At 36.9% G+C, this 21,175-nt stretch overlaps 1 protein-coding gene across 1 annotated transcript; it reads left to right on the top strand.

The window, feature by feature from the left end:
* Nucleotides 1-1,797: 1,797 nt before the first annotated feature.
* On the top strand, nt 1,798-4,992 carry LOC104220884 (stress enhanced protein 1, chloroplastic). Its single transcript, XM_009771853.2, has 4 exons — nt 1,798-1,923; nt 2,023-2,115; nt 4,104-4,285; nt 4,773-4,992. Exons 1-4 carry the CDS (start codon nt 1,878-1,880, stop codon nt 4,875-4,877), a joined length of 426 nt encoding a protein of 141 aa, XP_009770155.1. The 5' UTR covers nt 1,798-1,877; the 3' UTR covers nt 4,878-4,992.
* The last annotated feature ends 16,183 nt before the right edge of the window (nt 4,993-21,175 follow it).

Below are 21,175 nucleotides of genomic sequence, written 5' to 3'. Positions count from 1 at the left end.
GCCCACATTTTTGTAAAATTCCAAATCCCAAAATCACTCCAATTGTTGATTTTAGGCTAAAATCTCAAAACTTGGGAATTTTATACATATTTTTTCAAAATAAAGTTGGGAAATATGTTTTGAAAATGTATGTCCAAATATATTTTTATCTTCATATCAAATTTCACCCAAATTAAATTTTTCAAAATAAATTTGAGAATCTATGGTCAAACTCTAGCTAATTGTCTTGTAATCTCTCTTTTGTTGCTTCAAAATTATGTCCAATTTTTGAAATTCATCATGTAATGAATACTTTAATAAAACTGACTGTGACAAAAGGTATCATTTGGCTCACTTTCCCATTAGAAAAGTTCAAATTTTCTAAAAAGTTAACTTTCCCACTAACTTCAAACTCGCACACAAAACTTTTAAATTTAACTATAATACCAATCAATCCCAAGGCAAATCAAACCGCTTTACTTGTCTCATTTTTTAGATTTTTTATCTCACTAATTTTGCACAATTACAAGTAATTATCTTTTAGGTGAGATTATAGTGTAAAAATTCTTTTAAATTTATTAGGTAGAAGTTAAACTCTAGTAGTGATATCCCACATAAAAGTCAAGCTGATCAGCTACTAATTTTATTTAACAGGTAAAATTAACTTAAATTTCATTGGTCATTTTGTTGAATATTACATAAATATTGGATAATTGTTGCTGTGAATATTCTTGTAGTTAGGACTCAGGAGCAGAAAGGTATCTATGTTATGTCATTTCCAGCGAATTCTACGGTGTAAAATATTTGTTTAATTGAATGGACGTTAGTACCTAAGCAGGTTGTCATTATTTAAAAACCCAACTAGATTGCGTATCAACAAATGCATTAAGAAATGTTTGCTCCAAATCAAGGCAAATACATCACTTATGGTATATATACAAGTGGACTGGAATAACTAGGTAAGTAAGTATTAACATGCAGAGTCGTTGTTATACTAAACATTGACGCGAATTTAGCTGATAGACTGTGGTAGATGTTTATGATGACAAAATGTTTTGTGCCATATCGGACAGGTCGTTGAACTACAATTATGCTGTCTTTGGTATTCTCTAAACAGATTTGAATAATAATCACCATTTACCTTCTAAAAACATGACAAAATTTTAACGCAAAATATTAATCACATTAGTTAGATATATTGAATTATTATTTGTTTTCTCGCACTCCCGAACACATCAACTATTGGGAAAAATCAAGAATAGCCTGATTTACCGAACTAAAAATCGGAAAAATTCCAGCATAATATGCTAGAGTTTTAATTTTTTATATATGAGAATCCAGCATATACAACAACAACAACAAACCCAGTATATTCCGACATAGCGGGTTCTGGAAAGGGTAGTGTGTACACAGCCTTACCCCTACCTATGAGAATCCAGCATAATGTGCTGGAGTTCCAAACATAATATGCTGAAAATTTATACGCAAGAGCTTCATAATCCAGTATATTATGCTGGAACTTTTCGTATTTTAACTAGGGTATTTTTATTCAAATTTTATCTCTATATAAAATAGTGGCTATTTTTAGTGACTTTGCAAGCGTCAGCTATTTTCCAATTGCAAGTTTGGAAACTGGCTAGCCTATGGTATTTTTACTCTAACTATTGAACGGATTTTGAAAAGCCCAATACACTCCCTGAAGGCCCAAAATACACTGCTCTTAACCAAAGGTTCAAAGCAATAAGATGCAAAATATCTCAGAAGATGACACGTGTCATGCTATTGCCCGTGCTTACGTAGTTCCGAATAAAGAAACAGATAGTACTACTAAACTATTGTTTCTACAAAGTGTAGTAAAGATAGAAATTGAGAGGTGTACCTCAAATCTCCCACCAGACATGGCTGTCGTTCAAATTTCCAGCTCTCTCTGCACTTCCATTCGCGGTAATTCTATTAGCAATTTCTTCCTCTTTTTTTTTTTTTTTCTTTTTTCCTTTTCTTAAAAAACTGAAAGAAATAACAAATACTATGTGGTTTTTGCAGATGTTGTTATGTCAAACCCAGTAAGTGTTCCTTCTGTTAGGGGCTCAACTCGTACACAATTTGGGACTGTTTTTGCAACTGGTTCTCCCCTCTGTAAGTCCACTTTCGTTGTCTGTTCCCTTTTAATTTTTTTTTTTAAATCAATTTGTGCGTTGTAATTATTCTATATTACTGGATAAAATGGGTTCCAAATCTGCTCTGAGTTTTAAGAAGTGGTTACTTCAGTTCAAATTTGATTATGTTTTTCAATCGCGTTCTACACTTTAATTTGTTAGTAATAGGCTTTTTGTCATTGCTAGGCCATTTTATGCCCACGTATTACTCAGGTCTTAGTTCGATCATAGATTTCTTATCTTCATAGCTAGGCTCACACTAAGGTTGCTCAAAACCGAACTTTAACCGTTAACTGAACCACAAAATTGGCTTCTTGGTATCGGTTATCAGTGTAGCGGTTGGTGAGCGGATTAAACTTTTATAATTAACAACTTATCGGTTTGGGGGTGGATTAATCAATTTCCTTATCAGATAAACCGTTAATCCGTTAGGAATTTTTATAATTACATTTTTACCCCTATGTATATAAAGTATCTAAATATCTTTTTGGAATCCAGTAGTAGTTAGATTAGACTGTTGCACCAAAGTTACTGGTGCATAAAAAATTAAAAGCAACTTGGACTATTTTGTTCGTATCTCTTAGTCTTAGTATTTGTTTTTTTAAACTTTGAATCACTTGATTTCCTTTTGCATACTTGATAGTGCACAACTGCTTTCGCCTATGTTGTGCTTTTTGGATGTGCTTCATGCGCTTCACTTTTCTGGTAATCCAAAAACATGAATAAACAAACCTAAGCTGATTAACCACAAATCTTTGCAAAAGCAGTTGTGCAAAGAACCGTAAGTTGTTATTTTAATTTCGTCGGTAGAAGTTGGACTACATGTGCGTTTAATTTCATTGTCTCTTAGTCTTTGATTTAGCCTATTCACCGCCCGATAATTGCTAATCCGATACCGAACCGACCGATATCTTATCGGTTGGCGAACGGATTAGTACAGTTTAAAGCCGATAATCAATAAGCCAAACCGTTAAGCATAATTATCCGTCTGATAAGCAGACCAAGCTCACACCAGGGAATTAATAAAAGTTTTGAAGATGACTTTATCCTTTACTAAATTATTTGTGAGTAATAAAGCTTAAGTGAAGTACTTTGTTTTCGTAAAAAAGCTGGAGTGAAGTATCGGATGCCAACTTTTGAAATGAATAGATGAAGACTAAGATCATCTTTTGTCATTTCCTCATTTGCTTTCGGTCTTTGTTTATTTGTATATTTTGTCCATGGCTTGCGTAGCTATCCCTGCTGTCATGACTATTTATGAGTTTCCTGTGCGCTCAAAAGAATTCTCATTAACCATATATTATTAAACAAATCTAACACAAATCGTTTCATGACTTTAAGATCGTGGAACTAGTGACTCTCACAAATATGTGCAAAAGAACAAGTAATCAGTAAATCTATTATATTCTTCTGTGGGTGATCAACTCTGATATCTTTACATTAGATGATTTGAGAGGAAGCCCTCATCTTTCTCCCTTCCTTCCCTTTTTCTTTCAGTTGACGTCTATAGAGAACATTGTTCTTTCTTAAGGTAGAGAGAGGACCAGTTTCAATGGAAGTTATTTTGTATCGCGTTACATCATATGTGAAGTTACTTAACCATTTAATTAGAGAGACCACTCTATATTTTTGGTCAATTAGATTTTGGACTCAATATTTATTTAAATTAATTACCACTTAATAACCAGATAAATAAGTGCAGGCTATCACGTGGGTCACACTAGGAACAATGCGGGTTATCTTCCTTCTTGGTATTCGACCCTAATGCTTGTATGTTCTCTTTTCTTTCTGTTTTTTGGGTGGTGGTTGGGGGTTGGGGTTGGTTAAGTGGAAGAGGTATACTGTAAACATGTCGAGCCATTTACATTACATTGTAGATTTGCTAGTATACTTTTTCTATACCTTTATAACTGTAGTTCAAGAAGCTAGTAGCTAGGATGTGTGATATCTGTTCCTCTGCATTTGCAGTGATTAGGAATAGTTTCTACCGAGTAAAGGCTGTTCCAAGTAGGGCGACATCAGTTTCCATACGATGCGGGCAGAGTACCAAGGAAGAAAGTAATTTAGACGTATGGCTTGGTCGATCCGCCATGGTTGGCTTTGCTGTTGCTATTAGTGTGGAAATAGCCACAGGCAAAGGACTTCTAGAGGTAGGCCACTTGTTCTCAGATCTTTCTATTATTGTGTATATTGTATCACATATTGGATATTAACATTTCTTGCGGTGGAACATGTTAAATTGTACATAAACTTTGATATATTAGCTCTTACCAAATTACAATTTGTCATAATGTCAGATATATGTAGATTGGAAGCACCTGACATGATGTTTGATATACCTCTTAAATAGTTTCTAATTTTGTTCTTCCAAGCTGAAAATGGAAAAAAGAATCTCCCTCGTGCATCTATAGGCATTAGACTGTCATGCTGCAAAAATTTGAAACAATTTAGCGTATAGGCAAACACCATGGTAGTAACTGAGTTCAGCAGATACCATATATATTTGAGGTTCTGCTTTTGGGTTGTGACGTTGAATGTTCTGCAGTTTGTATATTGTCTATATATCAGAGTTTAACCATCATATAACTGTTTGAGCAACTACATGATTTAGTAGTTAAACTTTTTCTGGTTTTTCAGAATTTTGGGGTTACAGGGCCCTTGCCTACAGTTGCATTGGCCGTCACTGCATTGGTGGGCATTCTGACCGCCGTCTTCATCTTCCAGTCTGCTTCAAAGAACTAGTCTGCTTCAAAGAACTGATTCTTCTTCTCTCTTCTTGTTTTATGTATCTAAGAGTGATATTGATGTTCGTTAAATGAATATTGTCAATTTGTCAATAGAAAAACTATTTTCTGCAGAGTTTTCCATCCCTTAATCTTGTAAAATTTGTGTTTGCTTGAATCCAGCAGAACTGCATGTCTATTACCAATGTGCAAGTGGTCCTTCAATCAACATTGTAGAATGGGTTTTTCTATTATATATGACATGTTCCTACTTCTACTGACATGTCGAAATGGTTGGAGGAATAAAAACAAGTATAAGCAGGAGTAGCTGCTATAGTTCATGCTAAGATAGACCGTCTAACAGTTGCTCTTATTCAACTAACTTTTTCATATCGGATGGACAAAAAATGTTATGTGACTTCTTTCCTATATGTCCAAGTTTTTGTGCGCAAAGTTGGCGGAAGATAGCATGTACCTGGTGACCAGGGCAGATGTAGTGTATTATCGACGGGTTCAATTGAATCCATAACGTTCGATGCAGAGTAAAAATTTATAATTGCAAAAATAGCAGATATGAACTCATTACTTAAAAAATATAATGGATTTAATGCTTGAAACTTTAACAATTGAACCCATAAGATTTAAATCCTGAATTCGTCAAATAAAGGAGGTATAGATTAGAGGCGGATCCAGGATTCTAAGTTTATGGGTTCCTGTCGCAATTTCAAATTAATATACAATAATAACTGGGTTCACAAATAGATATTTATAGATATTTAATAAATTTTTTAACAAAAATACAGAGTCTACACAAAAGTTACTGGGTTCCCGGAAACCCGTATACTACACGCTAGATCCGCCCCTGGTATAGATGCGGACGATTACATTGTGAAAAGTAGTTCCGTTGGTTTGTCGTTCAATTTTTTGTTTGATAAATAAAAGATTTTATTTACCAAGTATAATTATTTACAATCCTAACAAGACTGAAACTAGCTTTTTATCATAGCTCCTGCTGGACATGAAACTCCAGCTGGGAGTTACCTAACTTTGCTACAATCCATCTCCTGCTTCTTTTGTATTCTAAACTACATCAGGTTACCAGTTCAGTATTTTCATGATTCTATCTAACATAGGAAATAACTTGGCCCTGACGTGTAGTTCTTGGACGATTAGAATTAGCTGATCTCTTCTTCTTCTGGAAGATAACATTGTTCCTCTCTTGCCAAATATGATAAACTGCTGCTAATATCATTATGCATATTGCTGCCCCTCCACTATTATCTTTGGCCACCTTTTCTATCCACTACAGCTCCTCCTGCCAAGCTCCCTTTGTTCTCTGTATGCTTTGCCAATTTACAAGCTGCTGCCATATAGTTGCTGAGACTTCACAGTCAAAGAATAAACATTGTAGTGTTTCATTCTCCCTTTGACAGAGTGAGCATGTTTGGTCTGCAATAATCCTCCATCTTGTTAGCCTTTCTTTTGTAGCTAACCTGTCTTGTATTGCTAGTCGTAGTATGAACATCCAGTTTGGTAGTCCTTGGTTGTTACGCAATAGTTTCCTCCATGGCACCTTCTGAAATTCCCCTTGCATAGCTTTGTATATGTGTCTTATAGAGAATCTCTCCATCAGATGTACATCCTCTTCTGTATATCCAACAACCTCAAAGTAGTTTCTTACCTTGAATATCTTTTGGATGATCCATGATGCACTCTTAGGCTCTGAAATACATGTGGTGTTCCTCTTTATGTAGTATGAATGAATCAATTGGACCACAACTTTTCCTTCTTTGTATAAATATTTCATAGGAGCTTGAAAATAGCTGCTTATTCCACAACTCCACATTAGTAAAGTTAAGATCACCTGCTACCTTTGGAGCACACATTTTGTTCTAGGCAATCAATACCTTTTTGGTAGGTTCAGCAGCTCATATCCATACGAATACCTGCAGATTGTTTCTATGAATTGAATGATTTTCTTTGGCAAAATGAATATCTGAGCCCAGAATGTTTCAATTGCAACTAGAACACTCTTAACTAGCATTGCTCTTCCAGCATATGACATAAATTTTGTTGTCCTGCTTTGGATCCTGCTTAACATTCTGTCAATTAGAGGTTCATATTGGATAGCTAATAACCTCTTGGTGCTCAGTGGGACACCCAGGTATCCAAAGGGTATTTCACCTTTAATGTACCCTAGCATGTCCATAATATGTTGTTGACTCCACCAAAGTAAATATAGTTTTTTTTAGGATTTGCAATTAGTCATGAGGCTGCAGAAAATACTTGAAATTGTTGATGGAGTATCTTGACTGATTGCAGGTCCCCTCTACAGAAAAGAAGTAAATCATCAGTATATCCCAATTGAACTAAGTTGACTTTGGCACATTTTGAGTGAAATTAAACTTCTTGTTATCCTTTAGTGGCTTCAGTAGTCTGCTGAGATACTTCATGGCCATCACAAATAAGAATGGAAATTAGGGATCACCCTGCCTCAACCCTTTTCTTGCCTTAAAATGTATAGCTGGCTTACCACTGATTATTACGGAGTAGGATATTGTACTGATACATGTCATTATCCACTTCACAAATAGTTCAAGGAATCCCAACAGCTTCATTACTTGGTCAATATACACCCATTTCACATAATCATATGCTTCTGCATATCTATTTTCAGCATGCATCTTGGGGATATGTTCTTCCTCCCATAGCCTTTTAACAGTTCATGGCTCATGATGATGTTTTCAGTGATCATTCTACCTGGTACAAAGGTTGTTTGGCAGTTATCTATTAAATCTGCCATAACTTTATGTAGTCTTGCTGTTAGAACTTTTGATATGATCTTATATAGCACTGTGCAACAGGATATAGACCTGAATTCCTTGATGTTAGTTGGGTTCTTGACTTTAGGGATCAAGGTAATAGTGGTGCAGTTGATGGCCATGTACATATCAGCATTTTAAAAAAATTTCATTACTGGTGCAGTAACTTCATCACCTAAAGAAGTAAGAGTTATAACCATCACATCCAAGTGCTTTATTATCATCAATATCTAGTATAGCTCTCTAGTAATTGTCTTGATTAGCTGTAGTTGTTAATGTCTAGTTAGAGTATAACCTTTCTACATGATCTCTGGGATAACTACTTGCAATTGTGAAGCTGTTGTACCAAGTAGTCTTTTGTAGAAGGTCAATATTTCCTCTTCTACTTCAGTAGCACTTTGAAGGATTTGTCCTGAACTGTTAGTTATAGCCTGTTTGGCCAAGCTTCTCAAGAAAAAAAAGGTGCTTTTTTTCCCCAAAGCACTTTTTTTTCTTCCTAATTTTAGGTGTTTGGCCAAGGTTATTTGGGGAAAAAAGTGCTTTTGGGAAGAAGCAGAAGCAGTTTTAAAGAAGCAGAAAAAAGTAGCTTCTTTCCCAAAAGCAGAAGCAGAAGCAGTTTTGGCTTTTCTTCTTACCTAAAATACCCTTAACAAAATATAGTATATACCAAAATAACCCTTAAACCTAATACTTAGGATATTAATTTATAAATATTTCTTCTTATTTTTAGGAAACTTTCTAATATATAGTGTCTTTAGGGGTGAATGCTTTTATATTTGTTGAAAGAATTTTAATATATTTAACTTATATTAAAAGAATTAAGTACTTTTTAATTTTATTTTCATATTTTACTTAAATAAAATGATTTTTTTAATTATTGCATGTAATAACAAAATTTTGATATTATTTATTTACTTATAATATTAATTATTAAGTAAATCTATTCATGTTCTTATTCGTAATTTGACACTTAAAAGCACTTTCTAAAAAGTTTGGCCAAACACAAATTATTTCTCAAAAGTGCTTTTTAGACTGATTAGCCAAACACAAACTGATTCTCTCCAAAAGTACTTTTTTTTAAAAGCACTTATCAAAATAAGCTGATTTCTCCAACTTGGCCAAATAGGCTATTAGTTTGCTAAATGATTTGCTGGCCTGTTTTTCATACAAGCATGGAAGTATGTTGTGTTAGAATCACCTAGTTTGAGCCACTGAATTCTTGACTTCTGCTTCAACACACTCTTTTCAACCTCCAACCACTTTTTCAGTTCTAGTTTTGCAGCCTTTTCTTGTAGTATTGCCTCAGTGTCATTTCCTAGGAGGGGCATCTGAGTTTGGAGACCTTCTATGACTGTCCAACCGGACGGGACGGGACGAAATTAACGGGACGAGACAGGACGGGACGGCATTTAAGCGGGACGGTGGCGGGACGGGACGAAACGGTCGTCCCATCCCGTCCCGCTAACAAACGGGACGGGACGGGACAGAATGGGATGGCACGGGACGGGACGGGATGGGTTCGTGGGCCTTAAGTGTATTTTTTTTAAAAAAACGTCTAGTTTTTTGGAAAATTACTATGTTTTTAAAGTTTGCAACGGCTAGATTTTTGACTTATTTAATAAACTTAAATGTTATTATGTTAAAACGAAAATTAGAAAATTAAGTAAAGAATTATAAAATATTAAAACAAAAGACTTGTAATGAAATATTCTAGTAATTGTAAATTTATAATAGAGTTATAATTTATTTAATATAATTTCAAAGTATTAACTATTAAGTAACTAAGACAATTCATAAAAAAAATTCAATGCTTAGATCCTTTTATTTTATTAATGGAACTTTCAAATCTCAAATACAAATATAATTCTTTTGAAGAGCACCTAATCTACGCAGCCACCTTCTAGGAAGGGTTCTGTTTGAACTAGGCCTCTTCGTAGCCAATTATAAATTATCATACTAATATTTGTAGCTCCTATATAGTTTCTTTGTAACTTATCAATAATATCTCTCGGACATTATTCTGGAATTGGCAGTGTTGATTGATGTTCTATGAGTTCCATGCCGTCATCGGTCCCAGTGTTAAGTATCTCATTGTATTTTTCTTCTTCACTAGTGTTTAATTTTTCAAAACCAAGATTTCTTCTTTCTGCATTAATCCAATTCTGAATAATACGGAAATCTCTAGGTTGTCCTCTGCTAATGAATGTCTATGATCTCCGATTTGAAATATTGTTGCGCTAAAAGCATTCTCTGGTGCTAAGAATCAAGTTCATCATCAATAGAGGAATCAAAATATGTTATATCATCCATATCTTCCCATAAGAATTTCTACTCTAAACTTAGAAGTAGAAGGAGCAGTTTCACCACTTATTGTTTCTATAGATTTATATTTATCAAACATTGATCTAGATTCTAGCATAAGAATTATGTTAGCTTGGAAGTCTTCGGGAGATGTTCATATTCTTGAATTGCTAAATTTTGATAAATTTTAAAAACAAGTCCCTTTGCACCTCTTAATTTTAAATATGGGTTAAGTATTGTAGAAATTAAATAAACTTGGGGAATAGAGAAAAAATACTTTTTAAATTTTGCAATCATTTCATTAATGGCCGGTGCATAAGTTGGATTTATTTTATACTAACCAAATACAACAGAACTTTTACAAATATACCATAAAAACTCGTGGGACAGCCGGGCCGGGACATGATGGGACGGGATATGCGGGACAAGCGGGACGGGACGGGACGAGACCAAACGGGACGAAATGGGACGGGACAAACGGGATAAAATGGTCGTCCCGTCCCATCCCGTGTCTCGTTTAACATTGGCCCATCTCGTTTAACTTGGGGCAGGAAGGGATGGGACTGGACTGGACCGGGACGGGACGCGGGACGGGACGGTCCGTCCCCTCCCATTAGACAGCTATAATACATTCTAATTTGTTCCTTTCTACTTGAATCTTGTACCCAATACCACCGAACTCTTGGTAGTTTAGCTGTTTTAGAGCTCCTTTTAGCACTTTGAGCTATTTCACACATTTAACATTGCAGTTCCCCTGTGTCTGTTCTTCCAGCATTGCTTAACTGTTTCATCAAAGTCATGGTGACTTGCCAAACAGTTGAGAAACTTGAAAGGTCTTGATTAGTACCATCAATAGCTACACTCAAAGGGCAGTAATCTGAGAAATCAGGATTCATAATGACCCCCTCCATGGAAGGCCATTTCTGCATCCATTCTGCGTTACCAGTATTCTATCAATTCTACTATGGATATGGTTGTTTGTCCAGGTGAATTTCCTCCCCACTATTTTGAGTTTATCTAGTCATATGTTCAGTATGAAGTTTTTGAAGTCCCTCACCTCTATCTCATGTACTGGATTTCCCTGCACTCTATCTTCACTAGATAGTATAGTATTAAAATCACTCATTATTAAGCTAGGGCCACTGACTCCATTCATAGTTATCTTTAGGTTCTTCCATAGGCTCTTCTTGTCTTGTACAGTGTGCATTCCATAGACTACACAAAAGTTGAAATTGATACTGTGCTGATTCATGGTCACATGCCCTATTAAATATTGTTCATGTACTCGGATCACATTAAAATCCACCTGTGTTTGATCCCATACTATCCATATTCTACCACCTGGTTTATTATTGAACCAGCATTGGTTGCCTTAACTATATTCTCTATAACAGCCATAAGTACCACTTTATTCTTCCTACAATTTTTTTGTTCTTTTTGCTTATCAATCAACACCCTAGCATATGAGACTCTATCAGCCACTGTGGTACATGCATCAGTATACAAGGGCTTACCCAAACCACTCCCAATTTTGCTTAGGGCCTATTTGCTCCAATAGTTAAGTGGTAGTTTAGGAACTTGATCCATAGAGGAATGATTTTAAGCACTTCCTCATTGGAATCAAAGCTTTCCGTCCATGGTCTAATTATGATTAGCCTGCTATTCTTAGTATACGGACCATTCAACAACACTTCATCCCTCTCTTCACTACTATTCATCAAAATTATGAAATAACAATTGTTATGGAAGAGTACCTTAGGTTTTTTTGACATTACTCCACTGACTAGCTATGAAGCGTTCAATTGCCCCAATAGTTGGAGTATTTCCCACCACATACAAGATTGTTGCTCAACTCTACTTCTGGTTTTCTTCTAACAATATCCTCTTCCAAAAGTTGCACTACAACTTCCCCATCCTGCATTACTGGAGGGATGTAGGTTAAATTCATACCCTTAGCTGCAAATTTGTCCTCCTGGAACAAACATGTCACGACCCGGATTTTCCACCCTCGGGAGTCGTGATGATGCCTACTCATAGAAGCTAGGCAAGCCATGAAATTTAGAAAATTCTTTACTCCTTTGTTTTAATCCTTTTAACAACTTGCATTACCAGGTGATAAACATGTAAATAATAGCGGAATATGAGATTAAGCGGAAGACTTAAACAAAATAAACCAAAATAATACGGAAATCAACATATGCCTCTACCCAGAAACTGGTGTCACAACATTCACGGACTATATATGATTACTACATACAAACGTTTGAAAGAAGGAACGATGTCTGTCTCGGATACAATGATAACAGAACAAAATAACTGATAGAAGAGACGTCGGGCATGCGAACGCCTGCAGGACTACCTCGGAATCTCGATGGACTGAAGGCTGGCTCCCAAGCTACTGCTGCTGACCCAATACTACTTCGGTATCTGCACATAAGTGCAGAGTGTAACATCAGCACAACCGACCCCATGTGCTGGTAAGTGCCTGGCCTAACCCCGTCGAGGTAGTGACAAGGCTAGGACCAGAGTCCAATTAAACCTATGCAGTTATATGATATACAACAGAAAGTAAAGCAGGAATAAACAAGTAAGGATGAGAGGGGGTGTGACAACCCGGCCAGTCGTCTCATGAGTTACCGCTCCGTTTCCTCCATTTCAGCTTCTTTATGCTTCGTTATCCGTGTTTTATGTGATCGAGTTGATTAGTTCGAGTTCGGAGAGGATTTGGTAAGAAATGAGACACTTAGTCTCTTTTAAGAAGGCTTAAGTTGGAAAAGTCAACCGGGTTTTTACTTATGTGTTAGAAGGCTCGGAAGTGAGTTCCGATGGTTCGGTTAGCTTCGGGAGGTGATTTGTGACCTAGGAGCACGATCGGAATGGGTTTTGGAGTTATAGAGAAGATTTAGGCTTGAATTGGCGAAATTGATATTTCGGTAAATTCCGGTTGATAGGCGAGATTTTGATATAGGGGTCAGAATAGAATTCCGAGAGTTGCAGTAGCTTCATTGTGTCATTTGGGATGTGTGTGCAAAATTTCAGGCCATTCGGACGAGATTTGATAGACCTTTTGATCGAAAGCATAATTTAAGAGTTCTTGGAGTTCTTAGGCTTGATTCCTATGTTAAATTGGGGATTTGATGTTGTTGTGAGCGTTCCGAAGTTTTGAGCAAGTTTGAACGATGTCATGGGATGTGTTGGTGCAATTGCTTTGAAGTTCTCGGAGTTCCGGGATGTTTTAGTGCAAAAATCATAGTTGTAGCAGGTCTACAGGGGTTGCAGGCCCCGGAACTCACTCACGCGGTTCGCACAAAAATAAGTGTGCCCGCGTTGAGTGCTGTGCGGACCGCACAAAAGCGGGCGCGGCCGCAGTAGGCGTCGCGCGGACCGCACAAAAGTGGGCGCGGCCGCGGTAGGCGTCGCACGGACCGCCTAAAAGTGGGCGTGGCCGTAGTCGTTTTGTTGCGGCCCGTGGTAGCTGAAACCTGAGGGGTACCTATAAATACGAGGTCTTGGGTTTTATTTAATATTTTAACCTAGAGAGCTCGGATTTTGGCAAATTTTCAAAGGTTTTTCAAGAAATTCATCGGGGTAAGGGATTTTAAATCAGATGTGGCTAGAATACATGAATCTATCACTGAATTCATCATTTAATTCGTGATTTGAGATGGAATTTGGGAAGAAAATTGTGAAACCTTTCAAAAATGTAAAATGATGATTTGAAGGACCAAATGGTATCGGAATTGGATAATTTTGGCATGGTTAGACTCGTGAGGGTATGAGGATTCTGAAAATATAAATTTTACCTGATTTCGAGACGTGGGCCCGGGGCTCGGGTTTTGCTAATTTCGAGATTTTTTGATATTTTTTGAATGTTTTCGCTTGGGATTTGTTCCCTTAGCATATTGTGACGTATTCGTTCTGATTTTAGATAGATTCGACGCTCGTGGAGGCCAATTCGAGGGGCAAAGGCGTCGCGAGCTAAAGAATTAGCCAATTCGAGGTGAGTAATGATTGTAAATGATGTCCTGAGTGTTTGAAACCCTGGATTGCACATCGTAGTGCTATATTGAGGCAAGATACGCGCTGGATGATGAGCGTGAGGTCTTTCACTACTGGGGATTGTGACTTGGTCCATCCCGATTGATGATTTTACCGAATATTTGACTGAAATTCATTTGTTATCAGCATGATTTGGGCTGATTGCCATATTTGGGCTTCGTGCCAACTATTTGAACCCTTCAGGGATTTTTATCATTGTTTCCTCACTGCTTGACTTATTATTTGAACTCAGTCCTATTGATATCTACTGTTTTACAAACTCAACCACTTTTACTCAGATTTGAAACTTAAATGATATTTCTACATCATGTTTTGGGTTGAGAACTACTGTTTTACTAATGCCCAAGGGGCTTGTGATGATTTTGGACTGAGTGAGGTCGAGGGCCATATGTGAGGATATGCTGAGTGATATGAGGCCGAGGGCCTGAGATACTTTATATGCCACGAGGTGGCTTGGGTGAAGTGAGGCCGAGTGCCGAGTGATGATGCCACGAGGTGGCTTGATATAACGCTTGGGCCGTAAGGGGGCCCTCCGACGTCTGCACACCCACAGTGAGCGCGGGTACCCATTGTTCTGAGTGATCGATACTATGCTCGAGGGGCTGATATGAGTGATTGTGAGGTAGCCCAAGGGGCTGATACTATTCTGAGAGTGAGCCTGAGGGGCTGATACTGTTCTGAGTGATTGATACTGAGCCCGAAGGGCTGATACTGTACTGAGAATGAGCCCGAGGGGCTGATACTATGCTGAGCGATTGATACTGTGCCCGAGGGGCGGATTTCTACTTGTTATTTACCTATTAAATTACCTGTTTTACTTGTTTTAAAAAGGAATATCATTTGATTCTTCACTGATTTACTGCTTTAAGTGATTTTACTGCTTAATGTGGAATTGATTTGTGTCTTTACGTATTTTCATACTTTCAGCCATTATTTATAATTGTTACTCACTGAGTCGGAGTACTCACATTACTCCCTGCACCATGTGTGCAGATTCAGGCATAGCAGAGTCCGCACCTGAGCGCTGATTCCGTCCAGGCTAGGTAGTGATTTGGAGTTACGAGGTAGCTGTTGACGTCTGCAACCCCTTGTCTCTCTTATCCTCCATCATTTATGTTTTCTTCAGACTGTTGTATCGGATTCTGTACTTTGTAGACCTATAGCAGATTCTGTAGTAGCTCATGAATGGTGACACCTCGGTTTGGGATGTATCGGGATGGTCCCTACTGTTGTTAACGTTAAAATTCCGCAATTTATGAGTATTATATTATATGTTATTACTGTTTATGATGATTAACTGTTTAAAAGAGGTGTTCCGTTTTGGTCTGGCTGACCTTGTCTTCACGAGAGGCGCCATCACGACCGGGTTTGGAGATTGGGTCGTGACAGAGGGAAACATGCTTCGGGGAATAGCAGGTAAAACAAAGTATCAAGAAAACTATAAAGTAATCAAAATCCAACCACTAACAAGAATAAGAAAAACAAAGGCAGATTTCACTTTCTTTTCACGTCTTGTTGCAGGCGTGCTGTTGACATCCAATTTTGTCCCTCCTTTCTTCCAAACTATTTCTTTAAGTTTCTAATATCACTAATAATATGAGGTAGTTATTCTACTATATTATTTACACAAACTATGCCTATTTGTTATTATTATTAAATCTATTATTATTATTATTATTATTATTATTATTAATAATAATAATAATTCTATAGCTATCGTATTTATCATTCATACCTTAATCGTATTTATTCTTACCTTTCACGAAAATTATATTTTATTTCTTTTATCTCACTAAGCGAGAATATTTTTTGCAATCACTTTTAAATATTACGAAATTATATTCAATAAATCTTGCGGTATTTTACGATTAGTATTTTATTTAAATATTAGCAATTATGATTATGTATAATAAATAGGTTAGTTACTTGCCTTTTTTTAGCATTAATATTGTTATTATTAGAAGCCCTAAGAATTTGGTAAGAAGAAAGGAAATGTGGCCTAGTTACTAGCCCAATATTTTTCTACTAATTCTAGCTGCCCAAATCATTCCAAACAGGACAGCCCAAGTAAATCTTTAAATCAGCCTACAAATATTAGCCCATGTCTCAATTCTTTTCTAGATTCTTCCACAAAAATATCTCTCTTTTGGATTTCAAAAATTCCATTTAATTGTTAATGAATTTTCTCCTCAAATCTAACGCCTCTTACCCCACCCCTCTCTCTCTTCGTATCTGTTACAGTTCACATGGCTTCCCTGCCATCTTTCCTCTTCCGAGCATAATGGCACAATGACTCTCACAAAATTAGGCAAAGATCTCGCTGTTTTCGGGAAGAATACAAGGCAAATCTTTTTTGAATCTTGCCTCTCTGATTCTTCCTCTTTTCTTTTGCCTCTACCAACGTTCAAATTTCAAAAGGGTTAGAGGTAAAATCCCGCCCAAAGAGCCATATGTTTCTTTTATAAATACTTGCAATAGGGAAATATTGGGGGGACTTCTGGATGCTATCTTCTCCTCACTAAAATTCACTCTTTCCTATTAGCTATCTCCTTAAGTAAAAGCTTTAACTTTAACACCTCTACTATTTCTATTTGGTATTTACATAGCAGAAATTTTGGTTATCCTTTATTTATTTTAGTTGAGTCTTCTTTTGTCCGAGAGGAAGGAGTAAGGTCGAGATCGAAGTTCGATAGCACATCTAAGACCCGCCTCAGTTCGCTGCCCTGCAAAAGGTTTGTATCTTCCCCTCTCGCTCTCATTTTGATTTTGATTAGGGTACGTTTGATGCCTGGTGTGTATTTGCTGGAGGACTGTTAGTTTCTATTAAGCTTTTATATTTGGTGCTATAAAAATAGCTCTAATAAATGTTTGTTTAAGGTAATGATCTATGACTAAAGTTGTTAGCAATAATCCTTTAAGGAGATCATGTTCTGGTATGTAGTGTTAGAAGTATGCTTGACTGATATTTGATGAAATGCTCACATGAAAATACCTATCTCCTTTTGAATACTTTTCTATTAGATGCCATGATTTTAAGAAGGATTTTTTCCATGAGCTAGTCGCCTTGCAAAAGATTAATTTGCTATTGTGATTTAGCACCTTTGCGCCTAAACATCATGCTTAGGATTCCGAACAACTTGTTTAAGAATAGATTTATCTAAATGCATACTGTTAAGCTAGGACTTGATATGCTTTAGCCAAAGTTATGAACTTATTGCTATTAGTTATCCAAAATTCTTTTCTTTAGGAAACAAATATGGCTGAAATTTCATAAAATAATATGACACTATGACCTCTTTTCATATCTTGATCTTGATACATTGTTAAAAATCAAGTTCCACTTAGTAATCCTTCTTATCCTTGCATATATTAATTAAACTCTTAAGTTATTTTGCTAACGGTTTATTTTTCTCTTTCTTTATATGTACACTTTGGAGCACATGGAGTCTTAATTCGAGACCCTTGCAATGGAGTCTCAAAATGAGACTTGACGCCACTATCCGAGCACGGAGTCATCACATACCATATTCCTTAGATGCACCAAATAGCAAGAAAACAAGCGAAACGCTTGGGGGCGCCTATGGCGTTCTTCTTCTTTTAATTCTTTTCCCATTCGTTTTATCTAACTTTTGTGATTGTTAATTTGCCTGTGCATTTGGGGTTTATCTCAAGTTTAAATTTAATTATTTAGGCTTTTTGCTATATCACAGAGGATATGGTAATTAGAATAAGGTCTAAAATCGGTAATCTAATAACTTTTTTTATTTGCCACTAGTGTATTCAATTTTTAGTAAGCTTAATATTATACTTCAGACACTTCTTTTTATATAAAAAGTCAAACAGATTTCAAAGGAATTAGTTAATTGTTACTGGGAATGCGTATGGGTAGAATGCAGTGAGTTTTTCGGAATCTCTTTTATTCATCTTTGCAAGTAAGCCTTCAAATTTATTTGTGTCTTTCAAGCCGCATTTTGCCAAGACAAATTGACACCAAGTCTAGACCTATTTTTTAACCAAGAAAATATTTATTTACAAAAGATACTTTTTAAACTGATACTAGTTATTCAACTTTTATTATCCTGCCCATCTAATAGTTTAGTAATTCAAAAAGTGAGAATCAATTTTTAAGTCTACACTATAACTAAAGTAATTTTTTACGATTACCTTAATAAATTTGCACATATATTAGCTAAGGGATATGTTTATTTTAAGTATATACATAACATAATTAATTTGCTATATTTCATACTTGGTATTAATTAACCTAAGTTTGGCCGGTTAACCATATTTAATGGATCATATAGAGTGCTTAATACTTTCTCTATAAGATTAATTAGAACCCTTACTCATAGTCTTAAAGGTTAAGTAGGCCATAAAACAAAGTTAATTTTAAGCATTATTTAGCTAAAATTGGTGTCCTAATTCACCGTTAAAATAATCAGGTGGCGACTCTTTTTATGAATTAAACCTTCAGAATTACCAATATGTTATACTCTAGTTTGACCCGTGTTGAAATGGAATATAACAAGTGCAACCCGATCTCATGTCCTGTATCTCGTGGCAGGCGTGCCACCTGCTTCCATTTCATTTATCTCGTGGTAGGCGTACCACCCGCTCCCATTTTATTATATCTTGTGGTAGGCGTACCACCCGCTCCCATTTCATTATATCTTGCGGTAGGCGTACCATCCGCTCCCATTTTATTATATCTTGTGGTAGGCTTACCACCCGCTCCCATTACAAGCCAACAATAATCACAAGGAATACCGACAAGGGTACAAGAGCAATATAACAACTTCCCGGCAAGAGAACAATGATATTTCAACAACATCCCGGCAAGGGAACAATACTATCAAAACAAACATCCCGGCAAGGGATCATTAATATCAAACAAACATCCCGGCAAGGGAACAATGGTGATAATAACATATGAAGCGCAATAAACCACAACAGAGTCATAAGAATTATAATACAAGACTCACGGGCATGCTTGACACCAACGTATAGATACTCGTCACCATGCCTATACGTCGTACTCCATAATTAACATGTAGCAAATAAGACACAACTCCTAATACCTCAAGCTAAGGTTAGACCAAACACTTACCTCGATGCCTCGAATGCAACTCAAGTTTCAATTATAGCTTTACCCCTTGATTCCTCTGCCAATTCGCTCGTCTCTAGCCACAAGTTACTTAATTACATCAATAAACGCTAAATGAATCAATTTGAATGCATGAAAATGAGTTTTCCAAAGTTTTACCAAAAAAGTCAAAATCGCCCCCGAGTCACGTGGTCAAAACCCGAGGTTCGAACCAAAACCCGATTACCCATTCCCCTATGAGCTCAAATATGTAATTTATTTTGAAATCGGACGTCAAATCGAGGTCCAAATCCCCAATTTTTGAAAAACCTAAGTTCTACCCAAAACACCCAATTTTCCCCATGAAAATCATTGATTTGAAGTTGAAATCATGTTAAAAGATATTAATGATTGAAGAAAACTAGTTAAAAAATGATTTACAATTGATTTGGAGAAGAAAGGTTGTTTGAAAAATTGCCTCTTATGTTTTTGGAGTTTTTGAAAAATGCAAAATAACTGAAAATCTTATCTATTTATACCCCTCTCAGACACCCTGTGCGGACCGCACAAAATGGACTGCGGCCGCACAGGCCTTCTTGAGGGTAGGTCCAGTGCCCTGTGCGGACCGCACGAAATGGACTGCGGCCACACAGGCCTCCACCGTGCACCGCACGAAACCGACCGCGGACTGCACTGGCCCCCTTCCGCGGTCACACACATTTTTGTGCAGACCGCACTGGCGGGTTCAGAGACCTGCAACTTCTGGTTTTAAGTCTAAAACATCCCGAACCTACCCGAAACTCACCCGAGCCCTCGGAACTCCAAACCAAGTGCACACAAAACCTCAAGAACATCCTTCAGACTTATTCGTGTACTCAAATCACCAAAATAACATCATGAACATCAAATTAAACCTCGAGATCAATGAAATTTCTAAAAACTTTTTTAAACATCAATTTTGCAATTTAAGTCCGAATCACGTCAAATGACATCCGTTTTTCACCAAATTCCATAAAAACGTCTTAAATCATATATAAGACCTGTACCGTGCGCCAGAACTAAAAATACGGGCCCGATACCATCATGTTCTAAGCAAATTTCATTTCAAATTTCTTTATACAATTTCAGAAAACAATTTCCTTTAAAAATTCATTTCTCGGGCTTGGGACCTCGGAATTCGATTTTGGGCATACACTCAAGTCCCATATTTTCCTACGGACCCTCCGGGACCATCAAATCACGGGTCCGGGTCCGTTTACATGAAATGTTGACCGAAGTCAAATTTATTCATTTTACAGTCAAAACTTATCATTTTTCACAGATTTTCACATTTAAGCTTTCCAGCTACGCGCCTGGACTGGGCACGCAAATTAAGGTGGTGCTAAGGGAGGTTTTTAAGGCCTCGAAACGTAAAATTTCATTGCAACACAAGTGATGACCTTTTGGGTCATCACAAAACATGCCCATGATCATCCGCCATCTCCAGTTTGCTCTACTTTTTTCTCGTGAATGTTCTTTTCATTGTCGATCTCAGCATTTCTCTGTTCCTTTGGCAAGCTTGCATGTACTGTTCTATTGCTCTTTGACCTGCTCGTACTCGCATCACTATTTGTGATCGGCGGTACAGCTAGTCCTTTAGCTCCAGAACTCGCCACAGGTGTCAGAAGAGTGCCTGAGCTCACCGGTGTTGCCAATTTAGCTCGAGCACTACCCAGATCTGGAAATTTAGGTCACTGTCACTTTCTGAATCGTGATCTTACTCTTGCATTTTCTCTTTAGCTTTTACAATTTTGTTTTCCTTGTTCTCGCATGATAATGTCTGTAAATTTCCTTTCTACCACTAGTGTTTTGCTGGTGTTTTCCTTCGCTCTTCCTCTTCCTCTTCCTCCCATTACCGGCGAGGGCGCAGGTTAGCTAGGTCACCTAATGCGCGCCGAGAGAAAAAAGCTAAGTTCAATTGGGTTGGTCCTACTTGGACTAGAAAACCCGATCAATGTGTCTTCGAGTCAAGTATTTTCTCTTAAATGGGTTTTTAAAATAGGTCTCGACAAA

Source organism: Nicotiana sylvestris, chromosome 1, assembly GCF_000393655.2.
Source record: "Nicotiana sylvestris chromosome 1, ASM39365v2, whole genome shotgun sequence".
Classification (NCBI taxonomy): domain Eukaryota; kingdom Viridiplantae; phylum Streptophyta; class Magnoliopsida; order Solanales; family Solanaceae; genus Nicotiana; species Nicotiana sylvestris.
Note: the sequence above shows the minus strand (reverse complement) of the source record. Positions and strands in the feature narration are given on the sequence as shown.